The 24,881-nt window shown below is 46.0% G+C and overlaps 1 protein-coding gene across 2 annotated transcripts; it reads left to right on the plus strand.

Moving 5' to 3' along the window:
- Nucleotides 1-2,978: 2,978 nt before the first annotated feature.
- LOC143989457 (uncharacterized) lies at nucleotides 2,979-24,881 on the plus strand. 2 transcript variants are annotated; one of them, XM_077489586.1, is made up of 7 exons: nucleotides 2,979-3,026; nucleotides 10,533-10,661; nucleotides 10,935-11,069; nucleotides 11,156-11,279; nucleotides 11,396-11,493; nucleotides 13,210-13,345; nucleotides 22,734-24,881. In XM_077489586.1, exons 2-7 carry the CDS (start codon nucleotides 10,566-10,568, stop codon nucleotides 23,807-23,809), a joined length of 1,665 nt encoding a protein of 554 aa, XP_077345712.1. In that variant the 5' UTR covers nucleotides 2,979-3,026; nucleotides 10,533-10,565; the 3' UTR covers nucleotides 23,810-24,881. The 2 variants fall into 2 exon arrangements, with proteins under 2 accessions (XP_077345712.1, XP_077345711.1); XM_077489585.1 differs by lacking the exon at nucleotides 2,979-3,026 and having other exon boundaries at nucleotides 10,299-10,661.

Here is a 24,881-nt window from a genome sequence, read left to right on the forward strand (position 1 = left end):
TATTTCAAGGGTTTCTCTGTGTTGAAAAGGTTGAGAAAGGCTGCCCCATGGGGTCCCGACACACGTACAAACACATACAACATACACATATTTGGCCAATTTTTCGACAGGATCTTATTAACCTACCTGCATGTCTTTGGAGTGTGGGAGGAAACTGGAGTACCCGGAAGAAACCCACGCAGGCCCAGAGAGAACATGTAAACTCCAGGCAGGTAGAGTCATGGTCAGGATTCAAACCAGCGACCGTTTTTACTGCTCGGCAAGTGTGCTACCAATACATATACATCTAATACATCTTCATAAAATTTTCCACAACACTACGCTACTGTGCCCCCCGCGCGTGTAGAGGTGCCCCCGTGGGGTCGCTGAATGTAGTAGTTCCACACGTCACCCTGCTTGGCCAGGCATTTACATCGGACACACACTGCCAGTCAATGAACAGTCCTTTAGCTTGTTTTTGTTGTTTTTATTTAGGGGATTTAACTTGGATTGGGGAAAAGGGACATGGGATGCCTAAATAATTGATCTTGATAGATTGAACAATCGTTTTGAATCTTCATTGGCAGTCTCTAAATCTCCATACTCCTCCAGCATATCACTTGAGTAAACTCTGCTTTCTCTACTGATGCAGCTAGCATGTGTTTAGGCCCCTAACAATAAGTCCTAACAGTTGAAAAGCAACCAATAGCAGTATGAAGAATACTTCTTGTGCTAGCTGCAAAGCTTGGTGGACAACTGGTCTCAGACAGTCCTGTGCAAATTCTGCCAACCCTCCTGGCTGCAGCAACTTAACTACAACACCGGTGACATCACAGCCTCTCCTTCTGGCTTCCCATCCACTCCTGGCATGTCTCTCCCAGATTTCTTCACTGTGCCTGTCACCGACCCTGGAATGAATCCCTCCTGAATGACTTTCCCGGCAATGTTCCCCGCTGTCCTCCTCCTGCTCAAGACACCTCTCTATGACTGTGTATGAAGAGGTTCATTCCCAGCTCCTGAGCTCCCCCCCCCCCCCCCCGAAAGGGGGTTCCTTCAAGGACCACAACAGCCTAACACTCCATCACTCAGTTCTTCCACCCGACAACTCCTCCCACAGCAGGCTGATCATGAGTATATATATATATATATATATATATATAGGAGCCTGCCCCCTGCCAATCCTAGTTGGGGATTGGTCAGGGCTCCCAGATACACTCCATTCCACTCCCGTCCTCTGCCCTGCCTCTTCTCCAGAACCCTCTAGAAACAGAGGAGGCGCCAGAGAGATTAAGTACATGTCAGTCACCTACTGTTATACTCAAAACCACTCCCAGCCCCCAAATCAAAAATTAAATAGGCCTAGCTCACAGCTCTCTCGTGGTGGCTACCCTGTGCTCTATTCAGATCCCTGCATCGCATCCTGCAGCAGCTTGACATCCAGCGGCTTCAGCATGGCTTGGACTCCTTGGTGGTCCCACTTTGAGCTATCACATGCCTGCTGCCACCTCGGATGCTTGTAAGTGCATTTTAACCGCTTGTAGACCACCTCACGCTGATATACGTCGGCAGAAGGGCTCGTACAGGCAGAATCACGTACCTGTACGTTGCCCTTTAAGAGGCGGCCAGTGGCGCAAGCTCCGGGATACCCGTGATCACCTCACGGGAAGGAAGAATGGGGATATGCTAATGTAAACAAGCATCTCCCCATTCTGGCTAGTGACAGTGTCACTGATCTCTGCTCCCTGTGATCGGAGTAAAGATCAGTGACGTGTCACATGTAGTCACGCAACAGGTCATGTGACCTGTTTTGAGCAGAGAGCGGGCCGAATTCCTCTCTCTGCTGGCGTCATGGATGTCTTTCCAGGCACCGTGTCATCCCGACAATGGAGTCTGGACCTGCCAGGTGCCTGGACTGATGCCCAGCTCAGCCTCTCAGCGAGCTGTTGAGAGCCTGAGCTGGCCGCCCTTGACCTCTCCACGGCTCAGCACTCCAATGAGCGAGGAGGAAGCAGAGAGCTGTGACTGACAGTAATTATTTTACTTTTTTTTTTAAACCTGGGTTCAGTCCAAACTCAGAGCTCATCTTTAGTGGTCAGTGTTATGAATTTTATATTGGTGATGAAAAGGAGAGGGACCCCCTTATATAAGTGGTCAAACGTATTGGACCCTTACATTGGTGAACAATGGGAGAAGCACCTCCTTATATCAGTGGTCAGTGTATTGGACCCTTACATTGGTGACCAATGGGAGAAGCATCTCCTTATATCAGTGGTCAGTGTAGTGGTCCCTTACATTGGTGACCAATGGGAGAAACACCTCCTTATATAAGTAGTCAGTGTAGTGGTCCCTTACATTGGTGACTAATAGGAGAAGGACCTCCTTATATCAGTGGTCAGTGTGGTTGTCCCTAACATTGGTGACCCATAGGAGAAGGACCCCCTTATATCAGTGGTCAGTGTGGTTGTCCCTAACATTGGTGACCAATAGGAGAAGGACCCCTTATATCAGTGGTCAGTGTGGTTGTCCCTAACATCGGTGACCAATAGGAGAAGGACCTCCTTATATCAGTGGTCAGTGTAGTGGACCCTTACATTGGTGACTAATAGGAGAAGATCCCCATTATATTAGAAATCTCTGTGAAAAGGAGATTCTTACATTGTCACCAATGTGAAGACTGCCCCTCTTACAGATCATTGATGGCAGTTGTTACTGAGAGACATAAAATTGTTTATTGCTTAAGAAACCCCTAGAAACCTTTGGAGGAACCCTGGCTGGGAAAGGCTGGACTGGGCAGTAATATATTTCTATCCCCCTTGGTGGGAGTGGAGATGACCCCATCTATAAGGATATACAGTACATACACACAGCACAAGGCCGTGTTCACACTACGAGACGTTTCCCTGGGCTGCAGTTCCTCTGAGCTCCACAAGGTGGTAATCTCACTTCTACCCAGACAGGAAGTCTCTACGGAAGACAGGAAGTGATCTCAGGTACAGACAGGAAGTTTCAGGTGAGAGGAGAGTCGGGAGGAAGTAGAAGTAGAGGAGGTAATAAGATCTTATTTTCTATTTACACCCAGTAACCCCCCCCCCCCTTTTGATCTATGATGGTCCACCCATTTACAATTATTTTCCAGACCTCCTTACAGAACTCCTGCCAGGAAATAAAGGCAACCTTCACCTTTTTACCATCTCACTTGTCCAGTAAAAAAAAATTCAGAGTACCAAGTGGAATGAAGAACTGCAGTCCTTCACCCCTTGGTGGGCATTTGTTCTCAGAGGTCTGTTTGCACAGCATTGCTTAACCACTTCTATACTAAGGACGTCATATGACAGCCGTGACATTGAGTGAGGATATCTGAATGATGCCAGCAGCTACAGGCATCATTCAGATATCATTTTTTCAAGCCGGCGATTCTGTGCACGATAAGAATGATCATAGTGCCAGTTCCGCCGCTTGATCGTTCTTATAGGTGCTTCTCCATGGGGGCCCGGAGAAAGAATTGTCCGGCGCCAGGTGACGACGATAGAGATTTCCATTTCTATGACTGTTGGAGGCCCGGTCGTGACGTTATGACGTCACGCCTGGGTTCCCGGAAGTAAACGTTGTGGCTGTCAGCATGAGATCGATGATTTTGTTTTTTTTCTCGATCTCATGCTTTCCAGCCTGAAGGAGAGATGTGAGGTCTTACTGACCCCATGTCTCTCCATAAAGCGGACCTGTCACACACCATTCCTGTTACATGGGATGTTTACATTCCTTGTAATAGGAATAAAAGTGATCAAGAAAAAAAAAAAATAATAAAAAAAATAATTAAAACACCCCTGTCCCCGGTAGCTCGCGTTCAGGCGCAAACGCACATGTAAGTCCTGTCCACATATGTAAACGCCGTTCAAACCACACATGTGAGATATCGCCGTGGGCGTAAGAGCGTGTGCAACAATTCTAGCACTAGGCCTCCTCAGTAACTCTAAACTGGTAACCTGTAAAAAAAATTCAAAGCGTCGCCTATGGAGATTTTTAAGTACTGAAGTTTGGCGCCATTCCATGAGTGTGCTCAATTTTAAAGCGTGACATGTTGGGTATCTATTTACTCAGGGTAACATCATCTTTCACATTATACAAAAAATGTGGGCTAACTTTACTGTTTTGTTGTTTTTTAGTTCATGAAACCTTTTTTTTTTCCCAAAAAAGAGGCGTTTGAAAAATGATTGCATAAGTACAGTGCAAGATAAAAAGTTGCTGATTTTTACATGTAGGAGAGAAGTGCCAGAGTAGGCCCAGTATTGAAGTGGTTAATAGGTGGTCAGGGGTGAGGGCTTTGCATCTCGGGATGGGCGTCCAATATCTTCCCATGACACAGGGTCTGGCAGTGCCCGGCCCTGGAATTCAGAGCCCCAGGAGCCCACTGCTATTCTGTACAATGTCCTGGATACTACAGTATACTTGGCAACAAAGATAGAAAACCCCTCCCCATGCTGTTCTCTTACTATCCACACTGAGCTGCTATTCGAGGGAAGAGAACAGGCTCCTCCCCCAAAGCTCTCTCCTCCACCAGCAGCATCCTCCTGCTATCCAATACAATCCCTTCTCTTACTGCAGAGAGTGACATTATCATTATTATTATTATTATACAGGGTTTATATAGCACCAACAGTTTGTGCAGAGCTTTCCAACGTGAGGGCAGACAGTGCAGTCACATTACAATTCAATACAGGAGGAATCAGAGGACTCTGCTTGCTAGTGCTTCCAATCTACAAGTGAGGGTCAAGCGAAACCAAAGAGAATAACTGTGGGGGTGACATCACTCCTATCAGTCAGCAGGCTGACAAAGATTTGAGCCCTACAGCTTCTGGTAATTATCCTGATTATCCGGCAACTCTGGCCAAAAGTCAGCAAGTTCCCCTTCCTGGACATCATGAAGGCCCCACATTGACCTCTCAGCATTGCCTCAGAGCGGACAAGTCAAAGGAAGGATCATATTTTTCATTCTTTGTCTGCAGATCTAACACTAATCAAAACCAATTCAGAAACCAAACACACCCAACAGAAGAAAGGGAATTTCTCCAGTCATCTTCCAGGACGGCACACCTGAGAGATGACTGGTCCACCTGACAGGAAACACAATCAACAACAAGTTTAAAAGTTCCCACCCCTCCCTCAGACCCTCAGTTCTTGATTGTGTTTCCCACAAGGGGCAGCGAAACCAAGTTTCTTCATTTTTTAACTGGTGGGGTCTGGGACCCTTTTCCTCAAGAATTTTTCCCCAGGCTTGGAGACTCGAGCAGACAGGAGGTCTGCGGTAGTCTCAAGTGAACTTCGATGCCATACCGCCTAGGGGTAATCTTCCCGGTTACTAGGGAAAACTAATAGCAGGCTCGCAGGACAAGGGAGTTGTCCTTGGTACCACTGCTCCCCGTCTGTACTGTTTGCCCTTACCTAAAAGGGGGTCGCTGGTTCCGGTTGTGTTGGTGGAGTGCGTTCCAGCATCACTGCGCATGACCGGAAGTCCGTTGCGAGTGCCCGACGTCATTTCCGGGCAAAGGACTTCCAGAAAATGGCGCCAATTACCGGCAAATGCGGCAGAGGGTGCACCCAGGCAGCACTGAAAAGGTTTGGAGACGCAATAGTGCTCAATCCAAGCCCACGACCACAGCACTCCAGCAGGCAAACAGGAGGAGACGCTCAAGACAGCACGTGTTCCAGAGTCAGCGATCCTGCAGGGCAGCAAAACCGCCATGGAAGGTCCGTCTGAGCAGACAGCCAATGAGGTCGCCACAGGGGGTGAGTGATCCGGCTGTATAATATAGGGGCAGGGTACTCTGAGGCAGACCCCCCTTCCCCTTTTAGGACGTGAGTAGCTAACTGTTTGTTTTTACTGTTTCCAGGGACCGAAGGCTCTGCCCAGGGGTCAGCCAGTAGGTCCAAGGGAAAGGCTACATCTAAGTCCAGGCGCTGTGGTTATTGTAACTCTTAACTATCACAAGACCACAGCAAGCCATTTTGCGATAAGTGCATTTTTAAGCTCGCAGGCAAGGAGACCGCTCAGGTAGTGAAGGAGTGTCGTGCCTTGCAGTCAGAAATGTTAGCCACCCTCCAGTCCTTCTGGACTACACTGGAGAAAGGTCAGGATGGGGGCCCCTCTGGTAGAGATACCCCTCGCTCACAGGAAGATTTATCCACGTCCTACACGGAGGGTTCCCAGGGCCAAGTCTCCTTTCTATCTGAGGTGGAGGAAGGTCAGGTCCCAGAATTTAGTACTGGGGAGGAGGATTTGGACCAGGATAGCCAGGGGGAGGCTAAGCCTGGGGGTCTCTTGTTCTCGGCAGAGGACATGGAGGGCTTATTAAAAGCCATTTATGCTTCAGGGGATATACAAGTACACTCTGCTCAGGTATCAGCCCAGGATATGGTGTATAGAGGCCTAGGAAAGTTACAGGCCAGAACCTTTCCTGTTCATCAGTCCCTGAAGGATATAATCCTCAGGGAATGGAAAGAACCTGAGTGTCAGCTTCTTAGGCTAAAGGCCTGGAAGAGAAGGTGTCCTTTTAAGGACGAGGAGGAAGAGAAGTTTTTTAAGACTCCTCGTTTGGACGCAGCCCTAGCACAGGTGTCCAAAAGGTCTGATCTGTCCTTTGAGGATTCCGGAAGCATTCAGGACCAGATGGACAAGAAGTCTGAGATTTTACTCAGGAGGGCTTGGGAGGCGAATGCGGCAGCAATTGCTCCCGCCCTAGCCTCCGCCTGTGTAGCCAGAAATGCAGACGCGTGGCTTGGCAGATTAATGGAACACGTCTCGCGTAGCAAAGAGGCTAAGGAAATTGTAGACTCGCTGGAGGTAATCAGCAGAGCGGTAGCGTATGTGGCAGACGCAGCAGTGGAAACTGTCAGGACCACAGCCAAGTCAGCGGCACTTCTAAACTCTGCTAGGAGGGCCCTATGGGTAAAAACCTGGGACGGGGACTTCACTTCTAAATCTCGTCTATGCGGGATCCCCTTTGAGGGCTCCCTGCTCTTTGGTTCGGGTCTGGATCAGGTCCTATCCCGGTCCACTGAGAGGGGAAAGAAGTTCCCGGGCAAGCCCAAAAGGGAAAGGGGCAAGAGATTTTTTCGTGACACCCAGTCAAAAGCCCAACATAAGGGGAGAAGTGACCAGAGGAAGAAGTGGGGTCTCGGAAAAGGAAAGGAAAAGAGTGCAATCCTTTTTTCCGGTTCTTCCCATAAGAAAGCCAAATGACGCCACCGTAAAGGTAGGCGCAAGGCTCTGCAGGTTCAGACTAGAGTTTCAGCTGTTCCCCCCACAGAATTTTCTTGTTACCTTTCTCCCCAGGGACCCTGCCAAAGCAGAGGGTCTACTGGGAAGTATACAAGAGCTGGCAGAGCAAGACGTTATTGCTCCGGTACCAGCCAGTCAGTTGGCCCAGGGCTTTTACTCCCACGTGTTTGTGGTTCCGAAGCCCTCGGGCAAGTTTCGGTTGATAATAAATTTGAGAGGACTCAACCGTTACTTATTACACAAAAAGTTCAGAATGGAAAGTATCTATTCTGTAAGGAAACATCTTCAGGCAGGAGTTTTTATGGTCACTCTGAACCTGAAAGACACATATTTACACATACCCATTGCTCCAGAACACCAAAAATACTTACGCTTTGCGATATGCATACAGCAGAAGGTAGAACACTGGCAATTCAGGGCACTCCCCTTTGGACTAGCGGCCAGTCCAAGGGTTTTCACGAAGGTAATGGCCGAGGTGGTGGCATACCTGCATCTCCAGGGAATAGGTTTGATACCCTACCTGGACGATTTATTGGTCTACAGTGTGGATCAGGCGCAGACTTTGAGAGACAGGGACACGGTGCTACGGACCCTGGAGACCTTGGGTTGGATGGTCACCCGAGAAAAGTCTTTGCTGACTCCATCTCAGTCCAAGTTTTATCTAGGCTACCTGATAGACTCACAGGCACAGAGGGTATTCTTACCAACAGAAAAGGTAGTGAAAGTCCAGAATGCAGTCATCACCCTTCTCGAAGGGGGGGAAGCCTCCCTGAGGTATATCATGAAACTGCTGGGTCTCATGACCTCTTGTATACTGGCAGTGACTTGGGCGCATCTCCATTCTCGGCAGCTCCAGGCCTTCCTGCTTGCCTCGTGGGGAGGAAGAAAAGAAACACTGGAGAGAAGAGTGTCGCTCACAGAAGAGGTCGCTCTCTCTCTGCGGTGGTGGCTCGACTCAGACAATCTGTCGAAGGGTCGCCCCTGGTCCCAGATAGACCCGCTGGTTTTAACCACGGACGCCAGTGACCGGTATACCCAGGGATCCTGGAACCGCAGTCAGGCCAGGGAGTCCTCCAATTTCAGGAAGCTTCTGGCGGTAGGCAAGGCGCTAAGCTACTTCCAAGAGCAGCTTCAGGGCAGAGAGATACAGGTCCTCTCAGACAACCTGGTCACGGTTGCCTACCTGAACCACCAAGGGGGGACAAGGTCAGGCAGACTGAGGAAGTTAGCGCAGCAGATCCTAGTGGAAGCGGAAGGGAGGATCCTTTTACTTTCAGCGATTCATATAAAAGGGTCGCTCAATCTTTAGGCAGACTTTCTAAGCAGACAACCCATCCTTCAGGGAGAATGGGGGGTTGAACAAAGAGGTTTTTGCCCTGGTGTGCAGGCATTTTGGCAGGCCAGAAATAGATTTATTCGCTTCCTGGGGGAATGCGAAGGTCCGCAGATTTTTCTCCCTTTACAAGGAACAGGGGGCAGAAGGGATAGACGCCTTTGTATAGATGTGGGATTTCAGGCTAGCTTATGCCTTTCCCCCACTGGCACTCATTCCCAGGGTTCTACAAAAGTTGGCTCAGTCAAGGACAGACCTGGTGCTGATAGCACCCTGGTGGCCGAAGAGGGTTTGGTTCCCCACCATTCAGAACCGCTCAGTAGCTCCCCCGCTGCACCTGCCGGTACAACGAGACCTACTCATCCAAGGTCCAGTCTTTCACCCCGACCCGGACCGTCTCTCTCTGACAGCATGCCTCTTGAGAGGGAAATCCTCAGTGACAGGGGTTGCTCGGAGAGAGTGATAGACACTCTTCTCCTCAGTAGAAAAGGCGTCACCAGGAGAATTTATGCAAAGGTCTGGAAAGTTTTCTTCCATTGACTGCAGTCTAAGGAGGGGGCTCTCCAGATGATACCTACCATCCTAGATTTTCTTCAAGAGGGGGTGGACCAGGGATCGGCAGTTAGCACTCTCAAGGTCCAAGTGGCAGCCCTGTCTGTGTTTTTCGACAGAAGGCTAGGACAAAAACCCCTGATAAAGAGATTTCTGTTGGCCAGGGAAAAGGTAGTTCCGGTCAGGTCAGTCAGTTGCCCTCCGTGGGACCTATCCCTGGTGTTAGATGCCCTAACAAAGGGGCCCTTTGAGCCGGTGGCTCAAATTTCTGTTAGACTATTATCATTTAAGTTAGCCTTCCTTCTGGCTATTACCACGGCCAGAAGGGTGGGTGATATACAGGCTCTTTCGATTAAAGAGCCATTTTTGCGTATCCTAGAGGATAGGGTAATCCTCACTCAGGATCCCCTTTATTTGCCAAAAGTAGCTTCTTTGTTCCACAGAACACAGGAGATTATTCTCCCGTCTTTTTGCCAGAATCCTAAGAACAAGGAAGAGGAAAGGTTCCATCTCTTAGATGTCAGGCGCTGTCTCCTAGCATACTTAGAAAGAGTGAGAGACTTTAGGAGATCCAGTTACTAATCACCTTCTCTGGGAAGAGAAAGGGTCTACAAGCTTCTAAGCCAACGATAGCTAGATGGGTCAGACAGACCATAACTATTGCTTATAGGCAGGCAGGTAGACCAGTGCCAGCCCACCTTCAACCAGATCCCTGGCGACCTCCTGGGCAGAAAGGACAGGCGCCTCAATCGACCAGATCTGCAGGGCAGCAACATGGACGAACCATAGGACATTTCTGAGGCACTACAGAGTGGAGCTGTTGTCCGCTCAGGACTTGGCATTTGGCAGGAAGGTCCTACAAGCGGTTGTCCCGCCCTAAGGTAGGCCTGAACTTCTTGCTCATCGTCTAAGGTGTGCCGTCCTGGAAGATGACTGGAGAAAATGACCAGTTACACTTACCGGTAACGGGTTTTCTAGGAAATCTTCCAGGACGGCAGGCCTACTTCCCTACCCTTGTTTTGTTGGTGTGGTGTATTCACTCCTCACAGAATGTTCCCTCTGACACTGGTGTGGGTCTATCCTTTGCCATAACTGAGGGTCTGAGGGAGGGGTGGAAACTTTTAAACTTGTTGATTGTGTTTCCTGTCAGGTGGACCAGTCATCTCTCAGGTGTGCCGTCCTGGAAGATTTCCTAGAAAACCCGTTACCGGTAAGTGTAACTGGTCATTTTCTGATTTGGCAGGACAAGAGAGCCAAAAATATTTCAAATACTAAACAATCCAGACTGAAGGTTAGTAGTTAATGTACAGCAACCCCCTCCCCCCTTACATCCCCATCCTATTATTGTGTTACCAAAACCATCCAAGTAATTCTTACTTTCATATCCCAAAGTTATCCGTCTACAAGGAGACCTGTATAGATCAAATGACGGCACCAATGAGGATAGAGGAGGACCGGAGTCACATGACTGAGAAGATACTAAACCTCACCCTGGAGATCATCTACCTGCTGACCGGAGAGGTGAGGAGGATTCTGGGAGGTCACATGAGATCACTCTTATCTCTATTAATAAAACACAGACCTGACCGGAAAGGTGAGGAGGATTCTGGGAGGTCACGTGACATCACTCTTATCTCTATTAATGAAACATAGACCTGACCGGAGAGGTGAGGAGGATTCTGGGAGGTCACATGACATCACTCTTATCTCTATTAATGAAACACAGACCTGACCGGAGAAGTGAGGAGGATTCTGGGATTCTAACATAATATTCCTATTGGTTCCTCAATACAGAGATTTCCTCCTGTGAAGTCAGGTGATCATATGACCATCACAGTGCCTCCATGTGACTCCCTAAAACACGATAGACACAACATGCAGAAGATTGTAGAAGTCACCAAGAAGATGATGGAGCTGCTGACAGGAGAGGTGAGCGGTGCTGGGAATTCTGGGACATTATCCAGTAACAGACAAGGGATGTGTCTGGATGGTGACTGTATCATTGTGTGTGTCAGGTTCCTATAAGGTGTCAGGATGTCACTGTCTATTTCTCCATGGAGGAGTGGGAGTATTTAGAAGGACACAAGGATCTCTACAAGGACGTCATGATGGACAATCAGCCGCCCCTCACATCACCAGGTAAGAGGAGACTTTATTGTAAAGGAGAGAGCAGTACGGAGGCTCCACCTAGATCCCCCATCATCTGATAAACACATAGAAACAATGTATTCAGTCAGTGTGTGTGTTTCCTACAGATGGATCCAGTAATGGGAACCCACCAGAGAGATGTCCCCGTCCTCTGTATTCCCGGGATTCCACACAGGAAGATCACACCATCCCCCATTATCATCAGGTAGATGAGGAACAACCACTGTTGGTATCATTAGGATCTGTACATTATCTGTATTGTTACCATTGATATAATTATTTATTATATGTAGCCATGGTGTTGCAGCTAGTAACAAACAATCCACCAAATCACCCCACTGCCAGACTTCATACATCACTTCCAGAGACAATGAACAGTCTTTTCCTGGTTTTGTTTTTGTTTTATTGGGGGGTATAACTTGATTAGGGATTTGTAATATGGGATGCCCATAGGATTTGTCATTGCCATGATATTCATAACTTAAGCACAATGTTAGAGCCAGAAGATTAGATGTGCATGGACATTAAATGTAACTCTCTTCCTGCATCTCAATGCAGACTGTTACTCCTCCTGCACAAACTTGTTCCCTTTTACCCACACTGGTTTCCTCCTGCACAAACTTGTAGTTACCGAATTAAAGTATGTCACATCTTCTATTAGGTAATAGGGGCCCACTCTGAATAAGTCCCTTTATTAGCTCTGGTTGCTCGCTGCTACTAGACCTCAGGCATGCAGAACCTCTCCCCAGAGGCCTAGTAGGTTAAAAGCATGACTTTAGGTAATTGACTACTGTTCCCAGCCAGCCCAACTTGCAAATCATGTGCCCTCAGGCCACATCGACTTGACACAGATCCCCACAGTCTCTTCTCTGACCCAGGACTCCCCATAATCCATCGTGTGTATGATTAAGACTCTGCTAATGACTGTGTAAAAGAGTTCCCTCACAGACTTCCTGGCACCTCCAGCCCTCCACTGTGGTAACACTCACCGACCATCCACAGCCCTGAGTCCTTGATGAGGAACTTGTCCGGATCATGCATTCTGACAGCTTCACCTGCCCCTCTGCTCCAGGAGTTCTCTACCATCTGACCATGTGGTGGCAGAGACATTCCCAGTGACCTTGTAGAGGCAATGTTCCCTCACAGTTTTCCCTGGGCCTTCTCTTGCAATCAGCGCACCCCCCCCCCCCCTCAGATGGGGATGGCCTCCTGCTACTGCCTAGCATTCCATTCCTCACTTCACTCAGCCGACTTCTCCCCCCCAGTGGCATATCACCTCAGCTTATATAGGATGCCCGCCTCCTGCCAATAGCAATTGGGGATTGGTCAGGGCTCCCACATGAGCTGCCTGCCACTTCAGTTCCAGGCCCAGCCCCTCTTCCAGAATCTTCTCTCTGGAAACAGGGGAGGTGCCCCAGAACTAGAGCACAGGTGGTCACACCCAATGCTACTCTGACCACTCCCAGCCCCCAGATCAAAACAGACAGGCTTAGCATGCAGCATAGGCCTGCTTAAATTTGCCTGTGCTGACTGTCACTAGTAAAAAAAAACTATACTAGCACCTACCTACTGGTAGAGGGTGCTACAATATATTTAGAGTGGAAACCTCTGGGATCATAGTATTGTAGTTAAAGAAAATGTTAATGAGGAGTATGGAGTGATGGAGGCGTTTTCAAAAGGACACAAGGATAAGATGGAGCCACCTAATACCAGGAACTCACCAGAGAGATGTCCCCGTCCTCTGTATTCCTGGGATTCCACACAGGAAGTTCACACCATCCCACAACATTATAAGGTTGGTGGGACAGAGCATCTACAACATGAACTCGAGGAGTCAATGTGTGGATTATTTTTTGTAATGTTCCATTATTAAAGCTTTTTTTTTTTTTAGATGTTATTTTCTCTCATTATCTTGGTTTAGGATGAAGATCTGATAGATATAAAAGTTGAGGTTAAAGAAGAAGGAACGTATGTGAGAGATGATCAGCAGTCTATGGAGGAGGATGGAATAACGGGGACATTTATAGAGGAGGACACTCCTACAGAGATCAGCACAGGTGGGTCATTAACACTAAATACATTCCTCCACCCATACTGCTCACTGATTGGTCCAGAGTACGGCAAGGACTGGGTGATATCAGCCTGTAATCCCCGGTCACTTTCCTGAGCTGTGTTCCCCGTCCTGTAATCCTGTATTTCTCTTGGATAATCTTCCTTTGTGCTGCAGACACAATTTATGTATCTAGACTGGATTTATGGATTCTGGGGTTCAGCTGGCAGCAAAATGTGGATTTTAGTCATAGACATTAGTCATAGACATTGATGGACCTAGACACCTGATGCATGTGCTTTTGGTCTTCTGCCCCATACCTGGGTCTAGCAATACCTCTAACAGAGAAATTCTCCCAGAGTCACTTATGCCGCGTACACACGATCAAATTGTCTGGCGTACTTAGTCCGCTGAAACCCATTTCACCGGACAATCCGATCGTGTGTGGGTTTCAGCTGACTTTTCCAGCGTGAAGTCGGGCGGACTAAGAAAGTATTTTTGCACTCCAATCTTCCCGTCGGACTTGGGTTTCAGCGGACAATACGTTTGTGAGTATGCTAGTCCGACGGACTAAGAATGGCGCATGCTCAGAAAGCATTTACAGGGCGGAAGCGCTCTGTCTAGTAAAACTAGCGTTCGTATTGAAGCTAGCACATTCGTCATGCTGCTAACTTTGTGATCTTTTAATATAGCGCATTCTTTTCTTCTTCATAATTGCGAGAAAAGTGAAGTTGCTTTGCTGCTTATATTCACACAGAGTTATCCCAAACGTCTTTATTCCTTTATTCATCCTCTTATGATTAATATTACAATTCGATATATATATATATATATATATATATATATATATATATATATATATATATATATTTATTTATTTTTGTTAATATTTTTATAGTTATGATTATTATTTTTTGAATTATATATATTATATATATATAATTTTAAAATCTATCTATTACTATATATTTTTGTAACTACTATTGTTAGTTTTAATTTAATTTGATTTTGTTTTTGTTTTTGGGGGGGGGGGGTGTTTAAACTAGATGGACTTGTGTTTTTTTTTCTAAGCAGACTATGTAACTAGAATCAGCAGAGATTCCCCTCATTTCAAATGTTACCCTCAAATTTACAGTGCCTGCACTTCCAAGTGCACTTGCAGTGCAATTCAAATTGTACTTGTAGTTAGCACTTGTATATTAACATGAATGTGCCTTTTGTAAATAACCCCCATAGTCTTTTGACATGTACCTGCCTACTCACAAATAAACTCTGTTTTTTTAATCAAAACACATATTACATTATTTGGGGAAAAATGTAATGTTTATTTTTAGTCTGTCCAAATCAAAATCAAGAGGGAGGCAACACTGGAGACACTTTTGAAGTTTGTGAAGCCTTTTGTCCCCCAGGCACACATCAAGTCAGTGGCCACCAAAATTCAGATCCTGTGTAAACAAGCAAATAGGGAGCACAACATGGTCCTGGAATCCCACAGACCAGGAACAGCAGCAGATGACATCTATGTCCCCAGGCTGTGATACTACAACAGCCTGCGTTTTCTGTCAGACCAGACTGAAACCAGGCAGTCACTTCCGACTCTTCCGTGTAGCCTTCCCTCCACGCTTCGCTGGAGGCTGTGCCTCTGGTGGTGGACTTGTGGTAGGAGGAGGAGGAGCAGTAGGGTCTGCGTTAGAGAGTCGGGTGCTTGATGTTAGTTCACCCTTCAAACCCCTCTGAATGGTGTCAAACAGAATTGGCTCGCATAAGTTGCGTTGTCCCTTGTCGTTTTCCAGCAACTTGCTGGCCAAATAGGTACCGTAGGCCTCTTCTGGATTGGGGGGTTTGCTCAGTAATTGGCTCACCTGACGTATTAGCGCCAATGACTCCTCCTCCGTCCGTGTCATCCTCCTGGGCCTTTTGCTGGCTATGCGGAGGGGAGAGACCTGACTTTCTGTCCGACTCCTGCTGGGCCCAGCTATCTCCTGCGTGTGGCTGGTCCCGGCCTCCTCCTCCATACCACTGGTCCCGGCCTCCTCCTGGGTGAGCTCATCCTGTGTAAAAAAAAAAAAAAAAATCAATATTTTTGCCTCATCAATCCCTGACAATTTTAATTTCTCACTTACAAATACATTTGTCTTGAAATACAAAAGACTATCATTTTGACACCATCATTTTTCCAGCAGTTCACCAAGATTTTAGCCACATTTGTGGAAACTACTGTATACTTATATCTAATTTAATTTGTGATGAAATCCTAGATTTGGAAGCAATTCAAACATTGAACTTTACATCATTAATATTCGAGCCATCACTATTTGCTAAAATAAAATATACCTGTCTTCAGCTGGGCGCATCAACTTCTTCCAGGAAGGAAGGGTCTGGATCTTCCTGGGATGGCTCAGCTGAGGTGGAGGGAAGGGTGGAAAGCGACTGCCTGGCTTCAGACTGGTCATCCAGAAAACGCAGTTTGTTGTAGTACCACAGCCTGGGGACATAAATCTTAGCTGCTGCTGCTCCTGATGTGTGGGACTCTATGATCTTGTTGTGCTCCCGCCTATACATGTTCCGCAGGGTCTGAATTTTGGCATCCACAAACGTAATGTCTGACTGGGGGAGTCAGGTTTGCACAAACTTCAAAAGTGTTCCCAGTGTTTTCTTCCGGGCAGGACGGTTTGAATATAATGGGTGCCTGACCTCCCACAGGTTCCTGTGCCATCTCATAGAGCTCTATGAACTTGGAGAGGAATGCCTCCTCCTTAAAGGGGTTAGGATTGTATTTTTGCATTTTTTTGTCTGAAAAAAAAAACACACACACACAACATAAATACTAATGTCAGACCAAACGCACAGTATTATTATTGTGACAATGTAGATGAGACACATGCTACACCCACCCACACTACCCACACACACACACACACACACACACACACACACCCACACACACACACACACACACACACACACACACACACCCACACACACACACACACACACACACACCCACACACACACACACACACACACACACACACACACACACACACACACACACCCACTACACCCACTACACCCACCCACACTACACACACACTACACCCACCTACACACTACACCCACCCACCCACACTACACACACACTACACCCACCTACCCACACTACACACTACTAACCCACCCACATTACACACACACGACACCCACCCACACACAAACACCAACCCACACTAAAATGAAATAACAATGACCAATGTAAAGTCCCATCATATACTGTCCTAATGTAGGCCTAAAATGCTAAACAGTAAAAACCATTGAGATCTAGAATCTTACCGTCGTTTAGATCGCTCGCTGCTTCCGTTCGGACACACGTACGACCTCGCGGGAGCGCTTTATACACTGCGTATGCGTCAAGCTCCGCCTGCGTCACTCACGTCGCCCGCCCCTGACGTTCCTTTGACCAAATTTCCCCGCCCCTCTTCCCCTCATTCCGCTGTGGGAGATTGACTAGATAAAGATGGCAGACGGATTTTCAGTTAGCAGCGCGGAGGAAAGCCCTGAACCCCATGCTTCCGGAGCAAGGAAGAGGTTTAAGGTAACAAACATGGCCTTTGAAGAGATGGTGCATATACTTCGAAGGGAGGATTATGATGGGAAAAATGGCCCGTATCCCAAACCCAATATCCGAAAGGATCGAATCATGACAACAGTTGTGAGCACTTTGGAGAACAAATTTGGGGTGCGAAGAGCCAAAGATCAGCTCCACAAACGATGGTCCGATATAAAATCCAGGGAGCCGGACCAATACAGGAGAATAAAAAAGGCGCTCAAAAAAAGTGAGTACTTTGCGCTTAATCATGACGGTCGTACCTAATCGTTCGTTTATTTTGTTTATAAATCCAGCGAATTTGAACGTTCGTGTGGTTAATCGTTCGTATAGGTTTATGAATCTGGCGAATTTGGTCATTAGTGTGATTGATCGTTCATGTAGCGAATATTATAGTTCGTATATGTGGACGTAAATAGCGTGAATTTGTATATGGTGTAAATTTATCTGGTTTTGGGTTAGATTTTAATTAGTTATTATTATTTTTTTGGTATTGTTCATAATAAATTGAATTGTCACACTCAGTTTAGGATATCCTTGTGTACATGTCTTTCTAGCTGCAACTGTTTCATAAATTTATTCAGTGTAATGTAGTCCAAAAAAAAAAATTTAGATAGATAGATAAAATGCTGATTCAACATCTGGACTGGGAATCATTTAGTGTAGTTTGGGACATCATAGAACATTTTTTGAGATAATCACACACAGGGACTCCAGGGGATGATTCGAGTGTGTCCGTCTATGAAACTTGGACAAAAGATATAAAGTATCACAGTTTGGTTAAAGGCTAGGTTCACATTGCTGCAATGTACGAGATCGGATGGGATTTGCACCGCACTGCAGTGCAAATCATATGTGATCTCTGTGTGATGCGATTTCAGCCATACATATAGTATGCCTGAATTTGCATCGAATCCGGCCCAAACTTGTATATGACCCTTTTTTACTCCACAGCAGAATCGGATCACATGGGTGTTCACACCATGCGGTCCGATTCCTGTCCGAGTTTAAAGATTGCACTGTGATATGAGAACTAATTTGGAGGTTGCAATAAAACTTTACACTGACACTCCCAGCAGGTCACATAGGGCAGTGCGAACTGCCTCCGGGAGGCATGCGATGCAGGAAACCGCAGTAGATTTGCAGCGTTTGCGAATCGCAGCAGTCTGAAGACAGCCTAACTAAAAATGTCATTTAAATGATGTATTAAACTAGGATCTTGTAACAACCAGCTAATAATTGTACACCACTTTAAACCAATGTTTCATATTCCAATTTCTGGACTCAAATATCACTGTTTAAAAGTATACCTTTTTTTGTTTTTTTCATTCTCATAGGGGAACAAAGACTCAGACAAGAGTCGGAGCAGCCCTGGACCCCCCGACCTCACCAGCCTGATTGGGCAGTTAGCCCCAGCCCAGTGCCAGACGTGGAGCAGCCCAGCCCAGGGCCAGAGCTGGAGCAGCCCAGCCCAGGGCCAGATGTGGAGGAAGAAGAGGTGGTGGAGATACGCACCCCACAAAGTGAGTGTCTGACAACCCAGCTTAAGGTAAACAATTAATGGCTGCATATTTTAACACATTTTTTTATCTACACATGTTTTTAGGTGATGATCTGGTTGTGGAGGGACAAGCCGCGGAGCCATTTTCCACAGACAGTGCCCAGAGACTGATTGGTCAGATCATGGCCTGGAATGGCCAGATCGATCACATGAGGAACCAGATGCAAAACATGCAACGGCAACTGGACACTATGCAGTAGGAAATTAAGAACATGTTTTAGGGAGAATCTAAGCCCCTTTTCCCTAAAACGAAAGATCATGTTCTTCATTTCCTTGTAAAAAAGTTTTTAATGTTTTTATAACATTGTTTTTATGTGTTTTTAGAGGCCAAATTTTGAAGATGCACACGGTGTGTCAACATGTGCTATGTGCCATCAGAGGATTGCAATGTACGCATTTTGGGTTTGCAACACCTTCCTCATTCTAGTGTGTGAGAGGAAGGGATTGCACCCACCAAACAAGTCCATTGATCACTCATGATGGTAGATAGCACATGTTGACATTACCAATTTTTGGTGTGCATCTTCAAAATTTGGCTTTAGCACTTGTTTTCTGTAAATAGTTAAAAATGTTATTTTATTTTTTATTTAAAATGTTATTATATAATTATATAATAATTATATAATAAAATAAAATAAAAAATAAATGTAAAAAAATATAGATATAGTAAAATAAAAAAAATAAAAAATAATATTGTTGAAAAAAAAAAAAAGTTTGTGTGTGTATATGTGTATATATATATATATATATATATATATATATATATATATATATATATATATATATATATATATTACAAAAAAATAAAAATATATATATTGTTCACAAAAAAAATATATATATATATTGTTTACAAAAAAATATATATTGTTTACAAAAAATATATATATATATATATATATATATTGTTTACAAAAAAAAATGTTTACCAAAACAAAACAAAAATACAAAAAAAAGAGGCACTTGTTGGAATGTGCACTATTAAAAATTTCTAAAAAAGATGTGTGTGTGTGTGTGTGTGTCTCCTTCTTTCAATACTCAATACCAGTTTGGGAAGTCATTTTGTGTTTTCTGTGACAAAGGGCCTTATTTACTATTGGGAAAAAACACTTTGCAATACAAATGCACTAGGACAGGAATATGCAATTAGTGGAAATCCAGCTGTTGCAGAACTAAAAGTCCCATGAAGCATAGCAAGACTGACAGCCACAAGCATGAGACCCAGAGGCATGATGGACTTGTAGTTTTGCAACAGCTGGAGGTCCGCCAATTGCATATCCATTAATTAGGAGAATGTAGGAGACAGCCACCAAGAAAAGCAAAGAAGAATCAAACTTCAAAATTTGAACAGACAATATATATTTGAACAAAAGGATATCTTTATTGTTCAGCTGGCATTGGAATGGCCCCCCACCATTAAAATAGGTGACATACTGGTCATGCACCTCACGTGCTGTTTGGGGGGCTGAGCCAGGATGGGCAGGATCCAGCCCTGTGAGTTCAGGAATTTGTCCGGCCTCAAGCCCAATTGGTTGCAGGTAATGGGTTCCTGAATTTCTTCGTAAAAAGTTATGTAAAATGCAGCAGCAGAGAATGACAGTTCAGTTTGTACTCTGCCAAGTTTATTGATGTCAAAAACAAACGGAACCGGCTGGCCATAATACCAAAGGCATTCTCCACAACTCTTCTCGCTCTGGCCAGGTGGTAATTAAAAACCCTCCTCTCCGGGGTGAGGGTCCTTTGGGGGAACGGCTTCATCAAATGGTCACTCAGACCAAACGCTTCATCAGCGATAAAGACAAAAGGTAGACCCTCCACATTATCAGCATCTGGTGGCAAGTCCAGGCCACCAGTGATGAGACGGTGGCAGAACTCGGTCTGCTTAAACACTCCTCCGTCTGACATCCGACCGTTCTTCCCCACATCCACATAGAGAAAGTCATATTGTGCCGACACCACCGCCATTAACACCACACTATGGAACCCCTTATAATTCCAGTAGTAGGACCCCGAATGGGGTGGGGGCACAATCCGCACATGTTTCCCGTCGATCGCCCCTCCGCAGTTGGCAAAGTCCCAACAGGCAGCGAACTGGGAAGCCACAGTCTGCCGTTCCTGTGGCGTGGATGGAAACTGGGGAGTCAAACACAGGAAAAAAAAAAAAAATTAGTCATTAAATAAAAACAATTCATACCAAATAAAACCATAAAACATTTTGGAACAGCAGTAAAACATACATATTGTAAAAGTTGTCTTTAAAAAAAAAAAAAAAGATAAGGCCCAATTCACAGATTACTCAGCCCTCTGATGGACCAGGGAACATAATTTATGTGGGTGAGTGTGGGGTGGGGGCCTAATTAATGAGTATATGATACCTGAAACCAATTCCTAAAGGGTGGGGGCCTAATTAATGAGTATATAATACCTGAAACCAATTCCAAAAGGGTGGGGGCCTAATTAATGAGTATATAATACCTGAAACCAATTCCAAAAGGGTGGGGGCCTAATTAATGAGTATATGATACCTGAAACCAATTTCAAAAGGGTGGGGGCCTAATTAATGAGTATATGATACCTGAAACCAATTCCAAAAGGGTGGGGACCTAATTAATGAGTATATAATACCTGAAACCAATTCCAAAAGGCTAGGGGCCTAATTAATGAGTATATAATACCTGAAACCAATTCCAAAAGGGTGGGGGCAGTAAAACAGTACAATGGAGCTGACAATATGAATTTGAAAAAAAGGTCTCGGCTGTGGGTGTATATGGGCCCAGGATTGCATGCTGGGGACGTTAGTGAAGGCAAATATGCACGTGGGACACAAAAGGTAAAAGCAATAAAAAATTACGCAAAAATAAATGCATGTATGCATATAAAGGGGACATTCACAGCATATTCCTGTCATGGATATTAAAAGTCATGATGAAATTAATACAAACATACAATGCATATAATGCAATATTAAAGGATAAAACTTACCTTCATATATTCCTTCTGCAGGACCTGAATGATGGCAGAACAGGTCTCTGGAATAATGATCCCCAGAGCCTGAGGGGAGATGCCTGTAGAGAACTTGAGGTCCTGAAGGCTTCTCCCTGTCGCCAAGTAGCGCAACGTGGCGATAAGCCTCTGCTCCGGAGTGATGGCTTGCCGCATGCAGGTATCCTGCCTGCTGATATAAGGGGTCAGCAAAGCCAGCAGACGGTGAAAAGCGGGGTCCGTCATCCTGAGATAATTCCTGAAATCATCAGGATTATTCTCACGGATCTCACGGAGTAAAGGCATATGTGAGAATTGGTCGCGCTGGCGCAACCAATTCTTCGTCCATGAACTCCTCCTTGCCCTGTTCACGGACTGGGCTCGGGTCAAAGTATGAACCCCAACACCAAGCCCCCATATAGCGCGAACGAGTACGTCCACTCTCCATGGCTTTGAAACGGTCGGCTGGACAAACAAGCTCAACTGAACGCACCGAAGAACAGCCAGACCTATGAAGAACGATCTGAAAAACAGAAACGAGCGGACCAGAAGCGCCTAACAACAGGTACTAACTGATCCACGCGTACCGAAAGACAGATACAAACCTCACAGGCAGACTGCGCCGCAGAAAATGAACGAATTAAGCTGAAGTCTGAAAAGCGCGAATCGTCTCTAACCAAACTTCTACTAACGCAAAATCAGCAGAAGGATCCCAAAGGGTGCTTTGCTGGGTCTTGGACTTCCTTTTTCTAGTCCCGTCGTACGTGCTGTACGTCATCGCGCAAGCGAACGTCGGACTCTCTGTGTGTCCGTGTGTGGCCAAGTCCATTCGGTAGAAAGTCCGCCGGAATATCCGCCGGATTGTATGTCGGACTAGGTACGCCAGACAATTCGATCATGTGCATTACTGTTTTTTGCTGGCAGTGCTGGTTGGTGGTATGTGTGTATACTTGTGATAACATGTTGACATATTTAACAGAAAATTATAATGAGGGAGGAGTCAATAACCAAATAACGGTGGAATTCATCATCAGTCCAGTCTTCATCTTGGCTGTTCCCCTCCATCCTCACTCTCTGACCTCTGGTGGGGCTCAGCCAAGTTGTTGTTATTCATGATTGGTAGAAGGGGTGGGGATATTCACTCCATAATACTCTCAGACAGACCAAGCTGCCTGATGTGGGTGGAGTCCTGGTTTAGGGGAACCAATCAGCTCCTGTCTGGGAATAATCTTTTTATTTCTATTTTAGTAGATGGACGGGAGATGAGGAAAACCTCAGAGGATTGTCTCACTTTGTCTCCAGACTGTAAAGTAGAAGATGAGGACATCACACAGTATAGTCCAGGAGAAAACCCGACTACCTCAAATGTCCATCCGGCACCACACAGTGTAGATGGACCATCGTATTCCTCTTATCCTGAGGAACCTCAGACTGTGAGGGACGGTGCCGTCCTTCCAACAGAGAAGAGGTTTTCCTGTACTGAGTGCGGGAAGAGATTTCTTTTTAAATCCAAACTCAATGTGCATAAAAGATCTCACACAGGTGAGAAGCCATATTCCTGTACTGAGTGTGGGAAATGTTTTTTATTGAAGTCAAGTCTTCAAAGACATCAGAGATTACACACATGGAAGAAGTTGCATTCCTGTTCTGAGTGTGGGAAATGTTTTGTACGGAAATCAGAACTTATCACACATCACAGGTCTCACACTGGTGTGAAGCCATATTCTTGTACCAAGTGCGGGAAATGTTTTTCACAGAAGTCACATCTTTCCAGACATCAGAGATTGCACACGGGGGAGAAGCCATATTCCTGTCCTGAGTGCGAGAAATGTTTTATACGACAATCAGAACTTGTCACACATCAGAGGTTTCACACAGGGGAAAAGCCATATTCCTGTCCTGAGTGCGGAAAAGGTTTTTCACAGACGTCCCATCTTTACAGACATCAGAGATCTCACACCCAAGAGAATCTACTTTCCTGTTCTGAGTGTGGAAAATGTTTTGTACATAAATCAGAACTTGTCACACATCAGAGGTCTCACACAGGAGAAAAGCCGTATTGCTGTCCTGAGTGCGTAAAATGTTTTTCACAGAAAGGCAATCTTATCACATATCAAAGGTCTCACACGCCTGAGAAGCCTCATTCTTGTTCTGAGTGCAGGAAATGTTTTGTAACAATGGGAGAACTTGTCAAGCATCAGAGGTGCCACACAGGGGAAAAGCTGTATTCCTGTCTTGAGTGCGGGAAATGTTTTTACCAGACTTCCCATCTCTACAGACATCAGAGGTCTCACACGGGGGGAGAAGTCACTTTCCTGTCCTGATTGAGGGATTTGTTACTTTCTGAAGTCCTGTCTTCCTGTACATCAGGGATCTATATCTCCCAACAGTCCCGGATTGGACGGGACTGTCCCACGTTTTGACCTTTGTCCTGCAGTACAGGGACTTTGTCCCACATTACTCCATGCAGAGGAGGACCTGCAGCAGTATGCTGTAATATCTAGCACTGCCAGCTACTGATAGGCAATCCAGGGATTGGTGGGCAAGCCGGCAGGGATAAGGCTGCAATGAGTGAAAGTGCAGCTGTCAAATTCAGCCTCTGATGTTGGGGGAGGGCGGGCGGATATTCGCATTCAGCCTCCTGACTCTGCCCCACAAACAGAGTGCCACCATGCCCCTCCCTGACTCCGCCCACCACAAAGCACCATCCTGCTCCTCCACCTGACTCCGGCCACCACAGTGCAGCACCTGGACCCTCCTCCTGATTCCGCCCACCATAGTGCGGCGGTATTCCAGTGACATGAGGGGTCCGGTGCTCCACGGCAAACTGAGGAAGGTAGATGCAGGGGCCCCCAGGAGGGCCAAGAGTAGTGTGGTGGCCCCAGTGGTGTGAAGCCGGATCTTCACCCTGAAAACCATGAACTCCAGGTGTGGGAAGTGGAGGACGCTGTGAGGGAGCCCATCGTCGCCAAGACTGGGGAGATTGGGGGCGTGGCTTGAACATGACGGATTGAAGACACTCATTGCTGGAGCGTCAGGGCTGGGTCCAGCCCTATCTTCTATGAGCTGGCCGCTCAGCTGTCGGCTAATTGCCAGCTCCTATCTCTCCACAGTGACTCACCTGTTGATGATATCCTGCTCATCGGGCCTGCCTACTTAAGCCGTCCAGTCCAGATCTCGACCTTCGCCTTGGTCACATCTCTAGAGATGCTCTCTTGTGTTCCTGTTAAAGACTTGCTTGGCTGACATTCCTTCTGGCTCCCTGACATTTTGTAGAACAAAGTTTTTGTTGCGCTAAAAGCATAAGAAAATAAACAAAGAAAATACAGCGGCTAACACAAATATTGCTGGAAACAATATGGAAACAAATATAAAATATGATATAGCGCTTAAACA

This window comes from Lithobates pipiens, unplaced genomic scaffold (genome assembly GCF_037356315.1).
Source record: "Lithobates pipiens isolate NorthernLeopardFrog02 unplaced genomic scaffold, aLitPip1_a1.2 Scaffold_18, whole genome shotgun sequence".
In the NCBI taxonomy this organism is placed as follows: Eukaryota; Metazoa; Chordata; class Amphibia; order Anura; family Ranidae; genus Lithobates; species Lithobates pipiens.

What these genes read in the sequence shown, in the direction of transcription:
- LOC143989457 (XM_077489585.1), top strand. Translation starts at nt 10,443, where the DNA reads ATGTACAGCAACCCCCTCCCCCCTTACATCCCCATCCTATTATTGTGT. An exon ending in GCCGCCCCTCACATCACCAG is followed by an intron (nt 11,280 to 11,395) that starts GTAAGAGGAGAC and finishes TGTTTCCTACAG; the next exon opens with ATGGATCCAGTAATGGGAAC. An exon ending in CCATCCCCCATTATCATCAG is followed by an intron (nt 11,494 to 13,209) that starts GTAGATGAGGAA and finishes ATCTTGGTTTAG; the next exon opens with GATGAAGATCTGATAGATAT.